Genomic DNA, 14011 nt, shown 5'->3' with positions numbered 1-14011 from the left:
AGATACACAGATATATGCAACTTGCAATTTCATGAAGAGAGTTGCTATGTTAATAAGTTGAGACGAACACTGAAATGTCACTCTAAGAGTTGAGACGAACACTGAAATGTCACTAAGAATTCGGGGAATTCCGTATAAGCAAGGTTTATTTTGGACCTGTCTCCCAGAAGGGGATAATTAACCAAAGAGCAGAAAGATCCTTCACCCACAAAACTGTCCAACAACACACAAATCAAGTGAAGCACCACTGTGAGACTCATAAAAAATTCTAAATTTGAAGAGGGGATAGAGGGATATTTTCATTTGTGCGTTTTCAATTATGCATTCCCACCAAGACAAACAACTAAATATAGCCTGGTCAGTTGTGCTGCACAAAACCTTAATCTAGTGTGCAACCAAAAGGTTACAATGTTAGAAACTGTGGTGAATCCAAAAGTTTCAAAACAACACATTTTAGGGCCACTTTTAACAAGAGCAAGATCTATGCAGACGGTTGAATGAACAATGCTTCGATGGAGAACGCCCTGAAGGAAAAGGGGTAATGCCAGCAATTCAAATTTTTCATTTTCATACTTAAGTTTATGCATTAATTTTTGGGCTAAAGAAAAGAAGAATCACTCACTTCCTGTACCCATCTGGCTGGACTCCATCTCAGGGCTCCTGAGCCCTGTGGCTGTTTCATGTTCATGCCAGTTAATGGCCCAGCTCAGCAAAAAAACCAAGCAGATTTCAAAACATTCAGGTATACTTGCCAACATACAATGTCAGTACTTGTGGATTCAGAAAACTGTACATTTTTTTCATTTTAATTGTGACAAATGGTTGGCATTGCTACACTTATTAGGGGTATACAAGGTTTAAAATTTATACTAACGTAAAGAGTTTCATGGAATAAAAATATTCATGTCATGCCTGGAGTGGGGTAGTATCTTTCCTCTTCCTCAGGGCTGCCCACAGACTCTTACTGAGATTTGAGTTTCCTATCCTCAGATTTGTCCATGTGGCAGTTCATCCACTGGTCCCCAGAAGTCACTCCCCGTCACTCCTCAAAGATTTATGGTCCTGGGGCACCGGGTGGCTCAGTCGGTTAAGCGTCCGGCTTCTGCTCAGGTCATGATCTTGTGGTTTGTGAGTTCAAGCCCTATGTCAGGCTCTGTGCTCACAGCTTGGAGCCTGGAGCCTACTTCTGATTCTGTCTCCCTATTTCTCTGCCCCTCCCCTGCTCCAGAGTATGAGCTCTGTCTGTCTGTCTCTCTCTCAAAGATAAGTAAACATTAAAAAAAAAAAAAAAAAAAAAAAAAAAAAAGATTTAAGGTCCTAGATCATTATTTCTCTGACATCCATACTGCTGTAAGTTCTCATGATTTCAAGGTATGGAGATTATGCTTCCAAACTCCCTGATCTCTCAGTTCCTTGACCTATCCTCTCCCAAGAATCTTATCCTTTATTCCATGTCAGTCACTCATTCTCCTTATTATATACCCTAGTGTGACTACCAACAACTTCCACCTCTTTCATAGACTTTACTTGCAAGCATCTTACTACCTACTACCCCTAACTTTCCATTGTACTCCCTCTAGTACCCAGACTCCAACAATCCTTCAGGCTGTCTCCCACCCACTTCATATCCTCACTTTGGTCCTTAAGTGGGCTAAATTCTATGTCCCATCATTATAATTAATTCCCTGCAGAAACTGTCAACTATTTTGCCCTGCTACTGACCATCATACTCACCTGGCAAAATTCCAACCATCGTTAAATCCTACTCCATGTCTACAGCCATAAGCTGAATTTGACCAGAGAATGGCACTACTGTGCTAACCACTCATGATCACTAACCTCAATTTGGTCCCTTAATGCTGCTCAGAAATCATACATTTCCCAAGGACTGACCTATACTTTCTCACTTACCCTCAAATTTCCAATATCTCCTCCAGTTCTAACTCTGCAGCTGACCTTGATTCCCAATTCCCTGAAAAAAACAGAAACAAGGAAAGAAAACCTTCATACATCCCCACCATATCTTCTTGATTTGTGTGTTATCACAGATGAACTGCTCATGTTCCTGCCTGTTCATTAGGTACATCCCTTCTCTCACTCAAGGATCTCATGACAGTGATTCCAGGGTCCTTCACCATCTTCTTTATCGAGATTCATTCCTCTGAGAATCTCATATATATAGTCCATCACCTTAAAATATCTGCACACTCTTGATTCTCAAATGTATTTTAGCCCAGGCCTTCTCCCTGAACTAGAGACTTGAATAAACACTTGCCTGATTAACATTTCCACTTGCGTATTTGATAAGAACTGCCTGGAACTATTGAACTTGCCTCCAACACTTACTCTTCCTGGAAGCTTCCCCACATCAGTAAACAGAAACTTCATTCTTTCAGTTGCCCAGGCCAAAAGCCAAGTCATCTTGGACTCTCTTTGTCTTACTCTATAGCAATTTATTAGCAAAACATGTTACCTCTACGTTCAAAAACTAGCCAGAATCCAACCACTTCTTTCCCTTCTACCACTGTCACTCTAGTCCAAGCCACTACTATTTCTTGCCTGATATAGCATGAGAGCATCTGACTGGTCTCCCACGTTCCAGTCTGAGCCCTCCATGTCTACTGTTGGTAATGCAGCCAGAATAACCATGCTGAAATGCAAGTCAGGCCATGTTATTCCTCTCCTCATATATCTCCATGAGTAAGTTTCTACATAGAGGTCCTAACCACCCCTTTGAGCTCATCCCTAGTCATCTTCCCCCTTGTTCTCTCTGCTCCAGCTACACTGGCCTTCCTCCGAATCCTCAGTCCCTCCAGACACATTGCTACGTCTTTAGCACATGTTGTTCTAGCATATTCTTCCCTTCATGGGCCACATGGCTCCATCCCTCATCTCTGGATTTTTGTTTAAATGTAACCTTCTAAGGGAGGTCTTCCCTGACCATGCTCAAAAACTGCAAGCTCCCCTACAGTTACTACCTACCTTTCCTACATCATTTTTCTCTGTAGCTCTTATAACCATATGACAAATAAGAAGCTTTACCTATTTATTTACTGTCTGCCTGACTTGATAAAATAGAAGCTCCATGAGGAGGACATGGACTTTGTTTCATTCACTACTATAACCCCTGTGCCTGATCTAATGCCTGAAATGTGGTGTATGTTCAAATACTTGTTGAATAAATGAAGAAATGTATGTTTCTGGAAGCATCAAGATGGAGGGGCTTTTCTGAATCATCTAGGCCAGAGATTTGCAAAAGGGCCAGATAGTAAACATTTTCAGCTTTGCGGGCCTTCTGGTCCAAGTCACAACTTCTCAACTCTGCCATTGTAATGCAAAAGGAGTCAAAATGTGTAAACAAACGAATGTGTCTGTGTTTTAATAACATTTTATTTATAAAATCAGGTGGCCAGCAGGATTTGACCTGTCGACCATGGTTTGCCAAACCCTAATCTAGGTTATTCTGCTGCACTAAGCATTAAAGCCTTAATCACCAGTTCTCCTCAAATTTATTAAATAGAGTTCATAAATTCTAGAGGTAGGGCCAATAGACCAATTATCCAATCTAACCCCCATGGCAGACAATAGATGCTTACCTAGCATCCATTCTCTCCTTCTTTCTAACTAAAAGAAACCCATTTTGTTGAGGGGACAGCAATGTGTCCAGCTAAGAAATGACTTTCTTAGACTCTCTGTAGCTAGAGGTGACCACAGGCCACAGTTCTGGCCAATAAGACACACAGAGAAGTCATGTGAGGGCATTTTAGGAAAAGTCCTTGAAAGAGGATTGACAGGTGGAACATTCTTTTTTGTTCATTGCCTTTGCCCCTCTTCCTGTTTTAAATGCAAATATGATGCCCAGAGAGTGGTTAGAGCCACACTCTAAGGACAGCAGAATGGGAGGCTGGTACGGTGAAGATACCGTGGAGCTCGTGCACAGGTCCTCCTGATGTCTTCTTATAAAAGGAAAAACTAGTGTCCCATGATAAATGGCTTTCAAAAAGAGAAAATAAATATTTGGTTAAGCTTAATAAGCTTAAGCTATAAGTAGCTTCTTTTTAAATATGAAATTTATTGTCAAATTGGTTTCCATACAACACCCAGTGCTCATCCCAACAGGTGCCATCCTCAAAGTAGCTTTTAAAAAGACAAAATGAATCATCCAAGACCCTAAAGGCCAGCAAGTGGCATAATAGAGATTTGAACTGATTCTATGACTTCCACTTCAACAGCCTTTCTCTCCACGCCACTCCCTACTCAAAGACAGAATAAAAGGCACAACATTCTATTCCATGGAAGGAAGACAGCATGTAAATTAGCAAGCTTTGTTCCTATCCAAAAATGATCATTTCCCAGGCTCAGATAACTAGGAATTCTGGGGTTTTTACCTAGCTTCAGACCTCAGATCCATAACGCTGATAACCCCTAAATTAATCCTATCACTCAAACTAAAGAGAAAGATGGCTCCTCTGCATAGCTTTGGCAGAAAAAGACCAAGGGAGTGTTTCCATCTGCCTGACTGGATACCACATTCCTTCTCGAATCAACCACCACAGCCAGAAGGATGACTATTCCGATTGGCTTATACTGGGTCACATGCCCACCCCTGTGACATGGGAGATGGGTCAGCCCTACTCAAATGGGGTCTGAATGGTTCCTTTCAGTAAAGAATGGTCTCTTGTATCTGGAGAGGAGTGTTGAAACGTGTGCCCAAACACACACACATATCTTTTTTTTTTTTTTTGGCCTCTCCCAGGAAATTAGGAGATCTGTGTTGTAGGCTTAACTCTGACTACCTAGATGCATGATGCAAGTCACCAGGTTGACATTTGATATTTGGTTCTGGAGATGACTCATCCAATATCAGCCTGAAGTATTAAAAGAGAGACTGAAACAGTATTTGAAAAAATCTTAGAAAAGTATAAAGCGCTATATAATATATAAGATTATTATAATAAGTGAATAAATACAACTGATAAAAATAGGAAAGAAACTCTTTCTTACCTCATCCAAACCTATAACAATCTTTAAAACATTCGTTACAATAAGGAGCAACATAAAAGGCTTCAGATCACAACTGGTCTAGACAACAAAGACAGGAACGTTTGGGTACCACCTTTCTGGGACTTCAGGACCATAATGTTCCCCTCAAAAAATGACTTGCCTCATTCTATTCCCATCCCTGTTCTAGTCATAACCTCCTTACTCTGTTGATCTTCAGGAACCAAAATAAAAAAATTTAAAGTAACCATACACATATTGTTTCAATCCTTAAATGATTTTGACGAATTGACTTTCATTTGCTATGGCATCTGTTTGCAATAGCAGAAGACTGACAATCTATAAACATCCACTAAAAAGGGTCTACATAATAAAATTATGCCATAGCCACATAATGGAATACTATACAGCTGTGAAGAAAAATAAAGAAACTATTTATGCACTAACTCAGAAGGATGGCCTAGATAAATTCAGTGAAAAAAGCTAAATGTAAGGTTGTCATATAACTATCTTGCCACTGTTCGTGTAAAAGGCAAGAAAAGAACACACACATCATGCTGCTGCACATAAAGGCATGGGATCTCTCTTGATGAATACAAAGAAACAAATTACCTTGGTTTTCTCCACAAAGAAGAGCTGGGTTGGCTGAAGAACAGAGTTTGGGAGAGACTTCTCCCTGTTTATCCTTTTGTATCTCTTGTATCTTGCATCATGTGACTATACTAACTTTGTACCAAATAAATAATAGACTGATAGTACAGTACAGCATAAACCTTATGGAAGGACAAAGACACCACCAGGTCATACAGATCTCTAATAACCAAGCACAGAGGTTGATGCATTTGGCTGCCAGAACAATCAACTCTAGGCTTAATAGTCTAACACAACAGTTGTGTTAACATAGGGTAGTGACTGGAATATAACAATAATCCCATTCTTCCCTATTACCTTCATGGTGGGGACCACAAAGCACATGGTTACCTAATATTTGGGCAAACGCATGTTTCTGCTAACAAAAACAGGGGATGGAAGTGACCAATTAGGGATTCAAACAAGAGCATGCCCCCATTTATGTATGTAAGTATGTGCGTGTATATGCTGGTATATACATGCACAAACACACACACACACATACAAACACAATAAAATTTGAAAATAAATGAGTAGCCAGATCTTTAATACACTTTCCATTTCATAAACACTGGGGATATACACAGAACCATTTATGAGTGTTTTTTGCAACACCTAAGAGAAGACCAATCTGACTGTGACTTAAACAAATTGGAGTTTACTTTTCCCACCTAACATGCAGTCTAGAGGAAAGTGGCTTTTGCATTTGTGGCAGCATATCTACAGTGTCAAGGCCATGATTTCTGTGAGTCTTGTCTGTTTCCTTATGGAAACAAGATGGTTGCTCTTACTCCAGGCATCACATCCATATTCAAGACAGGAAGAAGATAAAAGAGGTAATATCAGCTCTTTTTATCAAGAAAACAAAAGACTGTCCCAGAAAACATCAAGTGGACTCTCACTTGCATCTCATTAGCCTGACCCAATACTGTATGCCTATTTCTGAAAAGGAGTCTTAAAACATAAATATTTAGCTTTTACAGTCTGTGTAATAGAGGCATGCAAGGGTGAAATAAGTTAGAATGACTACTAGACATTCTAACCAGCCCACAGTGTGTGCCACAAGTACTGCAAAAGTTGGCATGTAGAGATGATGAAATGTGACCCCTGACAGTTTGTGTTCTTTATTGCCTGCTTTCAGAATATTTTCATATGTGACAATATTGAGAGATTTTCATAAATCCAAAAAATAAAAAAATTAATGTACACATCATATATTCATATTTATGTGCCTTCATATTAAATGTAATTGTCCTGCCAAATAAATGCACATCCAAAACACACATATTTATTTTCTGTATATTTTTCCTTAAATATAAGTTTTCATTTGTTTAATGAACTATGTTATAATTGTAATTAATTTCTCAGGATCTGTAAAGCAGTTCTGTTCCCTTCACTTTGTTAACTGGTAAAGTTTTGTTATAACTTAAGTCCCAAAGAGTTGTTACTTTCATCATAAGCTTTTCTACAAAGGAAGTCAATTACCCTTGAGTGTCATCATTAGTCTACAGTGCAAAAGTAATACACATAAAAATATTTTTTTCCTGAGCCATTTCCATGTAAGTTGCAAACACTATAAGCTTTCATTCTAAATACTGTGGAAGAGACCCCCTAAAAACAAAGACACTCTCTTACCTTCAGAATTTTTCATGTCTAAGATATTAATAATTCTTATACTACTAATTGGCAATTTTTATGAATAACTATTAATTATTACTTAATCTGTTAAAATTTCTCTAATTGTCTCTAAAAGTATATCAAAGGCTAATCATTCCCAAATGTTTTTGTTTAAAGTGCTGTGTTTTCAAAATTATTTATCCAAAGGGAGTTCATTTTTACTTATATCATTTCTACTGGCTATCAGTCAGGTGGTGTTTGGGTTGGATTCTTTAAATACAGGTTTCTATATTTATAAAACAGTCAATTGTTTTGCATTTTTGTATCTAAATAATTACAGAATACAGTGAGAAGCTCTTGAGAATATCATATTTTACAGGAAGGAAAGGAAAGTAGGGAAGAAAAACAGGCAGGATTATTTTTGACCTAAAAAAAATATGGAAATGCAAACACACACACATACACACACACTTACAGCAAACACACTCAAAGTTTACCCCAAAAATACAATTACAGAATTCCAAGTCAAAAATACAAATAAGAAACTACTTGATTTAAATGTTTAAAATGAATATAAATCTGCTACTTAAATCAAATAAAGAAAATACTCTGAGCTTACCCAATTTGAAACTGAAAATCAAGCCAGAAGCCAGGTACCATAGCAGAAAATCATCAGTGTCATTGAGCCTCAGAGGGACTATGTGAGAAGCACTCAGAATAAGCTTCCCACGATTAATGCTAATGAATGAACTGGGTTCTACCACATTCATAAAAGGTTCTGAATAATGTTGTTTACCCACACCCTATTCTTCCTTCATGAATACGTGGTTTTCACAGATTCAAAAATTATACTTACACTCAAATATCTGATGACAAAGAACATTAGGCTACAATGTGGGAAAGCAACTTTACAACCACAAAAACAATTCTAAAATTTATTATGAGCATACAATATATGGATTTATTTATTTACCCACATCCATCAAATGTAATATAAGGTCTGTTCAAATGAACCAGTCAATATATTGTACAACTCAGCCTTCAGCTTCATATGATTTAATTTTCCTTTCCTTCTTGCAACATTATAATTATGCTCTTGGAGTTTACTATAACTAATATTCGTGGTTTTGTCCACATGCTCACAAACTAAAGGAAAAGACAAAAAAGCTTTCTGATCACCTAATCAGTATCCTCAGGAAAAAAAAAAATTGCTAATATGGAAACAAAGATCTTTATTTCTTTTCTGCATGGGATGAAACAAATTCCTTGTGTGGTTTTAATTACATCCTAATATTTCATAAACATCTTTTAGCATAAAATTCAAATTACGTGATGGTACCAACTTCTAAAATCAAGTCCACAGTCCCTTACATCTGGCCACATTTGAATCAAATAGACCAGCAACAAAACTACTGTTCTTTTTAATGTAACATGTTTACAAAGGTGTTGTTGCTGTTTTTCATTTTTAATACTGTACTTATTATTTGCCTTCTATCCAAATAATATTACCAAATTATTTCCAGGTACCAAAATTCCATAGCTAATTTAAATGGTCTTTTCTTTGTTTTCCCAAAGGTCTGTGTGAGTAAGAACACACCTGCTATGGACAAATCATCCTTTGCTATTTTAAAAGCTCCAACTATCCAAAATATTTGGGATTTCCAGGCTGTAGGAGGAGGCTAGAGCTCTTGTATAAACAGGAAACCTAGGCCACAGGGAGAAAACCAACATTAGCTGGGAATGCCCCAAGCCCTACAAAGTTAGACTTCTGGTGGTGGCTACCCATTTCCACTTATTCTGATAAGTCCATATTATTAGTCTGCTGCTGATCAACTCTGTTAGTAATTTAATACAATAACAAGGCTTTTGTTTTTGTTTTTTGTGTGTTTTTTTTCTTATTTGTAAGAGGAGAGGAAGAAAAGAAAACTGATTGAGGCTGCCTAGTTTTATTTCAAGATTCTCCTTTAAGAATAATGCATCAGCCATGCCACAGAAGGGAACTTCTGGGTTTCTTTTGAAATTGGGATGCTTCTGTTTCTTACATTGAATATGCACTGAAAAAAACAAACTTGGGTGTTACTCAATTTAGTAAGAAAATAAACTATTTATTTCCAAAATGATTATCCAAGTCAATAAATGTGATTTTCCACCATCCTTTCCAGCCAAAGGAAAAAAAAAAATGCCTCAAATTTTTACTACTTTCACAATTCTCCTGAATATTATCTATAATCACTCTTCCTATTATGGGATCTCCTAGCCTTTCTGTACAATGTTTCTGCACCTTGTTTTAAATAAGATACATAAGTATTTTTTAAACTTATGTTAAAAATAAACACAAAAAGGAGACCACTCTGAGAAGTATTTCAGAGCTCACCACAGCAACTCCTCAGAAAAAGACAAGGAAAAAGCTCAATTTTGCCATTAGCTTCCCAAACAGCATTCTTGAAGACCCTTAGAAAACCACCTAAATTTCTAAAATGACTGTTTAAAAACTTAAAAATAAATAAATAAATAAATAAATAAATAAATAAATAATTATCTTCATAGTTAATTGCTATTATTCTTTTTCCCTTTTATTTCCAATCCATCCTCTCACTTAAATTTATTCTGATTTATAAAACTTCTACACATTTAAAAATATTCTGGGATTCTACATATGTATCTTTTGTTACACAGGAAGAAAAATATAATTTATTTTGCAACTTTGTGACATTCCCTGAGACACATTCCAGTTAAGGAAGAAAAAGATGAAAAGCAAAGTATTAATTTCAATAACTTTATGTACTATGCAAAGCTGTGGATGCCAGTCATCTACCAAACTCTAAACCCACCTCACCTGTCACCAAAGAACTTGGCTCAAGAACTTCTTCACCATTTCTAGGTCTCTTTCCTTCCCAGCTGCTCACTGTTCTCCTTTTGTCACTATGATACAAGGTGAGAAGTTGACTTACATCCTCCTAATGCCTAAACCAAAAAGCTTTTTCTTGATATTCATTTACATCTCTAAACACATAGATATCCCTTGGCTATGTCAAAAAATTTTCTTCTGCCTCTGTCTTCCAAACCAGTATCTTTCTCAGCTATATCCATTCTCCCTCTCTTTCCTATCTCCTTCACAGGATTCTCTTCCATCCACTGCAAAGGCAGACATCCTCTGAGGTTTTTACCTTTGGCTCTTCATTCATTCATTCATTCATTCATTCACTCTTTCATTCATTCATTCCAAAAATATTCTATTAGAAGTTGGGGATAGAACAGGGGCACCTGGGTGGCTCAGTCGGTTAACTGTCCGACTTCAGCTCAGGTCATGATCTCGCAGTGCACTAGTTTTGAGCCCTTGTGTCAGGCCCTGTGCCGATGTCTCAGAGCCTGGAGCCTACTTCAGATTCTGTCTCTCTCTCTCTCTGCCCCTCCCTCCCCCTTAAAAATAAATAAACATTTTTTTTAAAAAGAAGCTGGGGATAGAACAATGGGAGGAAAATAAGTCAAAATCACTGCCTTCACTGAGTTGATTCCTGCTAAAGGGAGATACACAATAAGAAACAAAAAAGTATAGAATCAAGAAGTGCTAAGAAGAGGGGCTCCTGGGTGGCTCAGTTGGTTAAGCGTCTGACTTCGGCTCAGGTCATGATCTCACAGTCTGTGAGTTTAATCCCCGCCATCAGTCTCTGTGCTGACAGCTCAGAGCCTGGAGACTGCTTCAGATTCTATGTCTCCCTCTCTCTGCCCCTCCCCTACTCATGCTCTGTCTCTCTCTGTCTCAAAATAAATTTAAAAAAAACAACATAAAAAAAAAAAAAGAAGTGCTAAGAAGGAACATAAATCTAAGTAGGAGGGTAAGAAGAGGTGTAAGAATTTTATGTAGAGTGGTTAGGAACAACCTCTCTGAGGAAATGACATGCAAGTAGATCTGGCCTCCTCAGCTGCATCATACATTCCATGGAAGATACCATAAAGTCTCAACTTTCCACTCAATTCTAAAGTCTCAACTTCCCTTTCAAGCTCAGGCCCATATATCCAACTGACTATCTTGCTTATAAATACCTCTGTGCTAACATGGTCAAGCTCAACCCCATTTTCTCCACATGTCCAATGCTCGTTAAATGACATTCTCATAATCTCTTACTGACATGTAATTTCAAGTCACTCTAGTTACGATTCCTTTTTTACTGCAACTATCATAGTCAATCAGCCATTAAGCCCCAGAGATTCTCTCGTGGAGAGTCTGATACCTGACTCTCCTCTCTATCCAATAAAATTCTGCTTCTATAATTGCAATGGCCTTCACTTCCAGGGCCTTCTTCCTCCAATCTATCCAACATCTAGTATTGTACTTTATTACAAAAGCCTTATGTGGTCAACACTACAGTAAATCCAATTGTTGCTTTGTTTTTCACTTGTAATTACAACACTGTCTTTATTCTGTACACTTTTATTTTTATTTTTTTTTATTCTGTACACTTTTAAATCAGACTACTTGCTATTCACTAAACAAGTCCAAGATTTTCCCTCCTAAAAACGACTCATTCATGACACTTTCCTCAGTCTACCAGATATGACATCTCTTATCTGCTTCTTTTGAACTCCTTTGCCCTTCCTACTTTGTCATATTTAAGAGCTTTAATTATAAAAGGAACAACATAACATAATTTACAAGGCATATTAAAAGAATAATATCCATTAATCTACTCAACAAATAGAAAAATCTAACACTCTTAATACTATTGAGACTCCCCGGTCCTCCCTCCCAAGGGAAATTACCCTGAACTACTTGTCAATAACTTGTTCATCTCCTGTATAGTTTTACAGTATGTGGATTTATAATTAAATAGTGTTTGGTTTTGCAAAGTCCTATTAACGGTGGCTTACTCACTGCAGCCATCTGCAAACTGCATTTTGTTAGTATTATGATTTTAAGGTTCATCTATACTTCAGTGTATAGCTGTAATGCACTCATTTTCACTGTCATGCAGTAATCTGTTGATGGACATGGGGAGGCTATTTGCTCATCTCACAGAGTGTCCAAGAGAGACAGCATTCACAGAGAGACCCCTCCAGAAACAAAGGAATTGGCAGGTGCCATTTCCCTCCTGTGTCCCTCGGCATAAGTACAGGGCCACCTGTGGGAAGCAATGCAGCACCAACATTTGCTACCTAACTTGCTTACACAAAGCCCCACACACCCAGGCACCAGTGAAACCTCCCCACTTAGTCATGCTTGCCTCAGTCCTAGCAGGGCAGACACCCTACCCCAGAAAACTATTCCAAACCCCTGCCAACACCAAATTTCCCAACAGGGGAATTTTTCAGGGCCTTCATTCTGGTGACAGCAGTGACAGGTCTCATTTCACAAACCAGAACACACCTAGTAAAAACATGCCACATTCAGACCAGGGATGAAACACTGCCCACAACAGAAAAGACAGTCTCTGCAGACCACTGGCTGAAGGATAAAGTGGCCAAGACAAAACAAGAGAGCATACATAACACACACTAGAGACACTCCTGAAAGCAACAGGCCCTGGAAAACAGGAGATACCACATGGCAGGGCACTTCAGGAACTCTTCTTCATAAGGTCATTAACCTTAAGAATAGGAGACATACCTAACTTTCCCAATACAGAGAAACAGGCACAGAGACTTAAGACAAAATGAGAAGACAAAACAACAACAACAACAACAACAACAACAACAACAACAACAACACAAAGACTATCCCAAATAAAAGAACAGAACAAGGCCACAGCCAGCCAGAGATCTAAGCAAAACAGATATATATAACATGCCTGACAGAGAATTTAAAGTAATAATCATAAAGATACTCACTGGACTTGACAAAAGAGTGGAAGACATGAGTAAGACCCTTAACACAAACATAAGGAATAACACAGTAAGGAAAAAGGGTGTAATAAACAAAATGAGAAATACACTTGATGGGGGCTCCTGGGTGGCTCAGTCGTTTAGCATCCAGCTTCAGCTCAGGTCATGATCCTTCAGTTCATGAATTTGAGCCCTGCATCGGGATCTGTGCTGACAGCTCAGAGCCTGGAGCCTGCTTCGGATTCTGTGTCTCCTTCTCTCTCTGCCCCTCCCCCCGCTCATACTCTTTCTGTCTCTCTCTCTCTCTCTCTCTCTCTCTCTCTCTGTCTCTCAAAATAAATAAAACATTTAAAAATTTTTTTTAAAAAAATAAAGAAATACACTTGATGGAATGAATAAGAGGATGGAAGAAGCAGGGAATGAATTAGTGACCTGGAAGACAGAGTAATGGAAAGTATTCAAGCTGAAAAAAAAAGAAAGAAAAAAGAATTATGCAAAATAAGAGTAGACTTCAGGAACTCAGTGACTCCATGAAATGTTAATAACATTCCTATTATAGGAGTCTCAGAAGAAGAAAGAGAAAAGGGGGAAGAAAATTTTATTTGAAGAAATAATAGCTGAAAACTTTCTTAATCTGGGGAAGGAAACAGATATTCATATAGAGAAAGCATAAAGAACTCTCACCAAAATCAACAAAAGCAGATTCAGACCAAGAAATATTGTAATTAAAGGCAAAATATAGTGACAAAGAGAAAAATTTTTCAATCACTAAGACAAAAGAAGACAGCAACTTAAATTTCAGATGACTGTATATATATATATATATATATATATATATATATATATATATGTACATACATACATATATATATGTACACACCCCAAAAGATTCCCCCCCAAAAATTGCTAGAACAGATCCATGAACTCAGTTAAGTTGCAGGAC

General features: G+C 37.8%; 1 protein-coding gene across 11 annotated transcripts in view; it reads right to left on the bottom strand.

The window, feature by feature from the left end:
• TASP1 (taspase 1) overlaps window positions 1-14011 on the bottom strand; it is a 310143-nt gene that overhangs the window by 116590 nt on the left and 179542 nt on the right. The window contains exon 12 of one of the 11 annotated variants that reach the window (XM_060611898.3): window positions 1899-1972. The exons of 8 other annotated variants lie outside the window; for them this stretch is intronic. In XM_060611898.3, the coding sequence (XP_060467881.1) occupies window positions 1914-1972 (59 nt within the window). In that variant the 3' untranslated portion in view covers window positions 1899-1913. Of the gene's footprint in view, window positions 1-1898; window positions 1973-10133; window positions 10171-14011 lie in introns of those variants that run through there. 2 more of the 11 variants (XM_060611895.3, XM_060611900.3) reach the window with 2 other exon arrangements.

This window comes from Panthera onca, chromosome A3 (genome assembly GCF_046562875.1).
Source record: "Panthera onca isolate mPanOnc1 chromosome A3, mPanOnc1 haplotype 2, whole genome shotgun sequence".
NCBI lineage: Eukaryota > Metazoa > Chordata > Mammalia > Carnivora > Felidae > Panthera > Panthera onca.
This window is presented reverse-complemented; position numbering and strand designations above follow the sequence as displayed.